Source organism: Lolium perenne, chromosome 2 (assembly GCF_019359855.2).
Source record: "Lolium perenne isolate Kyuss_39 chromosome 2, Kyuss_2.0, whole genome shotgun sequence".
Lineage (NCBI taxonomy): Eukaryota > Viridiplantae > Streptophyta > Magnoliopsida > Poales > Poaceae > Lolium > Lolium perenne.
The window spans coordinates 7,935,131-7,939,986 of NC_067245.2; the positions used below are offsets into that span (position 1 = coordinate 7,935,131).

Here is a 4,856-nt window from a genome sequence, read left to right on the forward strand (position 1 = left end):
CACGGCGAGAGCCAGAGAGGAGGCGCTGGGCAAGCTGCCCTCTCCCCGCGGCCGGCTCCCCGTCATCGGTCACCTGCACCTGCTGGGCTCCTTCCCGCACGTCTCCCTCCGCGACCTCGCCGCCCAGCACGGCCGCGACGGCCTCATGCTCCTCCGCCTCGGCGCCGTCCCCACGCTCGTCGTCTCCTCGCCGGCCGCCACGGCAGTTGTTGATGAAGTGGGCGGCGGCAGAGTGCCTCCTCTCCTCTCCTCTCCGCGTATTGAAGAATCGATATCCCTCCCTCCACAAGGTGAGGTACCAACCCCCTGATTTGACCATCCTCTTTAGCTCTAGCTATAAGAACAGCTAACATATCAGCCACGATATTGAACAAAATAGGTGACATAGGGTCACCCTACCGAAGGCCCTTCAAGGTTTGAAAATAGTGTCCAATATCATCATTAACTTTAATACCTATTCCATAGGTGTTTTTACGATCCATGCTATGCAAGAACATGGAAACAAGCGGGTATCCGAATATCTCAAAAATTACCCGCCAATACGAGCCAAGGGTTCCCACGTCCTAGGCTCCTAGCAGTATAAAACTAGTTGGCCCGGCCTCCAGGTTTGTAGTTAGGAAGCTAGCACTCCGCTGCTTTGATTGTGAGCGATGGGTCAAGCGACGCAGGTCCTTCTCCATGAGGCGAGGTCTGCACAGGCAGCAGCCCTCCTAGTCCTGGTCCCTCTTCTCTTGGCGTCCGTCCTCCTCATGGTGCGCCGCTTCGGGAACGGGACGGCCACGGCGAGAGCCAGAGAGGAGGTGCTGGGCAAGCTGCCCTCTCCCTGCGGCCGGCTCCCCGTCATCGGCCACCTGCACCTGCTGGGCTCCCTCCCGCACGTCTCCCTCCGCGACCTCGCCGCCCAGCACGGCCGCGACGGCCTCATGCTCCTCCGCCTCGGCGCCGTCCCCACGCTCGTCGTCTCCTCGCCGGCCGCCGCGCAGGCCGTCCTGCGCACGCACGACCACGTCTTCGCCTCCCGGCCGCACTCCCCCGTCACCGACATCCTCTTCTACGGCTCCACGGACGTCGCCTTCTGCCCCTACGGCCACCACTGGCGCCAGGTCAAGAAGATCGCCACCACGCACCTCCTCACCGCCAGGAAGGTCCGCTCCTACCGCCACGCGCGGGAGCACGAGGTCAGGCTCGTCGTCGCCAAGCTCCGCGACGCGGTCGGCGCCGGCGCCCCCGTCGACCTCAGCGACATGCTCAGCGCCTTCGCCAACGACGTCGTCTGCCACGCCGTGTCCGGCAAGTCCTTCCGGAAGCAGGGCCACAACAAGCTCTTCCGGGAGCTGGTGGAGGCCAACTCCTCGCTCATCGGCGGCTTCAACCTCGAGGACCACTTCCCGGCGCTGGTGAAGCTGGACATCATCAAGAGGATGGTGTGCGCCAAGGCCCGGAGAGTGCACAAGATGTGGGACGACCTGCTTGATAGCCTCATCGACCACCACGCCAGCAAGCCGGCGTCAGAACGCGGCGGCGAGGACTGCGACTTCATCGACGTCTTGCTTTCCGTGCAGCAAGAGTACAACCTCACGAATGACCATATCAAGGCTCAGTTGACGGTACGCACGTATAGTATGACCTCACAATCAAACGGCACCTTCACCTACACGTCACATACTAGCAAAGCTAGTCTAGCTCTATATGCATGCTAAGCTGTTGGTTTTTTGTATTTACCTGCTGATCCATCCAAATGCATATGTAGATCATGCTTGAAGCTGGCACGGACACATCATTCATAGTGCTGGAGTACGCCATGGTTCGGCTCATGCAAAACCCCCACCTCATGGCCAAGCTACAAGCCGAGGTGAGGAACACCATACCCAAGGAAAAAGACATGGTCACAGAAGACGACCTCACCGGTTTGGCCTACCTGAAAGCGGTGATCAAGGAGACGCTCCGGCTCCACATGCCGGCGCCGCTCCTCGTGCCCCACCTATCCATGGCCGGCTGCGACATCAATGGCTACACCATACCATCGGGGACGCGCGTCATCATCAATAGCTGGGCTCTCGCGAGGGATCCAGGCGGCTGGGAGAACGCGGAGGAGTTCGTGCCCGAGCGCTTCTTGGAAGGCGGCAGCGCCGCCGCCGCCGTGGACTACAGGGGGAACGACTTCCTCTACCTCCCGTTTGGGGCCGGGCGAAGGATATGCCCCGGCATCAACTTCGCCATCGTGACCGTCGAGATCATGCTGGCAAATCTCATGTACCACTTCGACTGGAAGCTACCACATGGATCGGCGCGGGAAGGTGGCATTAGTATGGCCGAATCATTTGGGATCACTGTGCACCGCAAGGAGAAGCTCCTCCTCGTCCCTCTGCTGCCGCAAGATTAACATACTGGTTTATGCATGGTCTTGTGAGTTTTGTGCCCACAAGATTAACTGAGGACTATATTACCTATCACAATAATATCGTGCTTTTGGACTTCTAGTTAAGCACATATGTATTATTATTGAATAAAGATGAAGCAGCCTACCCTCTCAGCCAGACTGGAGGGGGGGAGCCACTGGAATCGCCCCCATTAAATCCTATGTTGTCTCCATGATAAATTTGGAGTAGTCCACAACTAGATTTGTGTGTGTGGCAATATCTTGATGAAATATTTCCAAGTAATGTCATTATTAAAGAACCATATGAATTTCCCTATATATTATTACCATATTATTTATGTATTATTGGTGGTTGATATGTTGCTTGTTAGGTGAATTTTTCATATGCAATCAATAATTATGCTTTCCCTTGATGCATTTTTTTGACGGTCAACGGCAGGAGCTCTGCCTTTGCATTAAGAAGGGGCAAATTGATCCGGTTAATAAGGAAAACCGGGCCCAAAAACCGTACATCGCGTGGTTGATTCAGGAAAACCGGCAAAAGACCACACACGATAACTCATGGCACATCGTCTGTGCCAGATACAAGTGCCTCTAAACCTAAGAATACATGCCACACCTTGTACCCGACAAAGACAAACCCCTCAGACACACACAAACTCTCACCGCTGGTAGCGCACCGATGTGCACCCTCACAATAGAAGTGGTCAAGCATTGACGTCTACTAAGGCGCACACCGCCTTGATTGTCTGAGGCGTGTGTTGCTTCTTATACATCTGCAGATAATGTTGCATCTTCTCATTCAGAACTTCTTCGTTGGCTTTCCCTTTGCTCTTAGAATTTTGGAACCTCCCCAAAAGCCTCCGCCCGCCTATACTCTGCTCGCTTGGCTACATGAATGTCGCAATCTTTGTTTTTCTTGTCCAAACGATAACTGCGTCGCTCTAAGAGAGATGGAGCAGTCTCCCCCATCTGCATAGGGCTCGACACAGTGAGAGCAAGATCTCCGAAGAAGTCCCCCCACGGAGAAGGTGAGGCCTTCTCGAGTGGCTCATCTGCATCCATCTGGATTAACCCCTTTGAGGACTTCTCGGTGCAGGGAGCACCAGAAACTTTCAGATCTTCCGCAGCTGAAAGCCCATCAAGTTCCACCTCAGTCAGCTCCATGTCAAAGCAAGATGCCATTATTTGAACATCCACCTTGTCCTGCTCCTTTGCGCCTTGAATCATCATCTCCGGAAGGACTAAAGCCAAATCAGGAGGATCATCTGTAGCCTGCACCATCACACTAGACCTCTCAGATTGATGGGATTCGTAGCATAGAAAACAAAAAAATTCCTACCGCGAGAACGCAATCCAAGCCAAGATGCAATCTAGAAGATGGTAGCAACGAGGGGATGAACGAGACTAACCCTTGAAGATTTCCAAAGCCTACGAGATTAGATCTCGTTGTTGCAGAAGATGATCACTTGCCGCTTACAAAAGCGCGTAGAAGATCTTGACGGTGCCACAATCGGGCATGGGCGGCATGGGCTCGAGACTTACAAAAGCCTTCGAGAAGTGGCTCGCCGACTGGGAGCGCGACCGCGCCTCGAAGGCGGCATGGGCGGCGAGCATCGGCAGCACCAGCGGCGGAGGAAGCGGAGGAGATCCGCCCGCTGGCGAGGAGGAAGCGGAGGCGGCAGAGGAGGAGGCGGCCTTCCGGCGTGCGGTGGCCGAATCCGAGAAGGATGCCGCCGAGAAGGCTCGGGCGAAGGCAGAGGAGGAGGCGGCGGCCATCGCCGCCGTCCGGGAGTTCGAGGCGCGGGAGGCGCAGGAGGAGGCGGCCTCCATCGCGTTCATCCCCTTCGTCATCCTTGACGAATAGATGTAGGATAGATGTAGTATGATCGCAATGTATGTATGATCCGTAGTATGATCAATGAAGATGAATCCGGCAGCACGACGGCGTGGTGGCGGTGGCGGTGGAGATCTCCGACGGAGCTTCGCTAAGCGTGCGGGAGAAGAGGAGGAGAGAGGGGGGGCGGCTAGGGTTTGGGAGAGGGGGTGGCCGGCCTCCTTGGGTGCGGCCAAGGTGGGGTGGTTGTGGTGGCCGGCCCACTCTCCTATGCCCCTCATTATATAGGTGGATCCCCAAGTGTTGGACTACAAGTCTTCGAATAAGACCCCAACACTAGAACCTTCCATGTAGTAGGGTCACCGGCGAGATCGTCGGCACAGCCACCCTGCTCGGCCGCACCACCGCCGGCGCCGACCCAGCGCGCCGGACCTCTCCGACCCCGCTCAACGCACCACTTCGGAAACGCGGAGGAGCAGAGCAGAGGAACCGCGACCCTCTCCCGCCGGGAGCGAAGGCCGCACGCCGCCGGTGACGGAGGGAGCCCCCGAGCTCCTCCGCTCTCACGATGAAGTCACCCAAGGTCGCCGCCGCAGGTCTGCGCCATGGCGAGAGCCCCTGCTGTTGGTCAGACCCCGA

At 56.8% G+C, this 4,856-nt stretch overlaps 1 protein-coding gene across 1 annotated transcript; it reads left to right on the forward strand.

The window, feature by feature from the left end:
- Positions 1–650: 650 nt before the first annotated feature.
- On the forward strand, positions 651–2,525 carry LOC127331059 (indole-2-monooxygenase-like). Its single transcript, XM_071825224.1, has 2 exons — positions 651–1,607; positions 1,751–2,525. Exons 1-2 carry the CDS (start codon positions 651–653, stop codon positions 2,381–2,383), a joined length of 1,590 nt encoding a protein of 529 aa, XP_071681325.1. The 3' UTR covers positions 2,384–2,525.
- Positions 2,526–4,856: the final 2,331 nt, after the last annotated feature.

What these genes read in the sequence shown, in the direction of transcription:
- LOC127331059 (XM_071825224.1), top strand. Translation starts at nt 651, where the DNA reads ATGGGTCAAGCGACGCAGGTCCTTCTCCATGAGGCGAGGTCTGCACAG. An exon ending in ATATCAAGGCTCAGTTGACG is followed by an intron (nt 1,608 to 1,750) that starts GTACGCACGTAT and finishes ATGCATATGTAG; the next exon opens with ATCATGCTTGAAGCTGGCAC.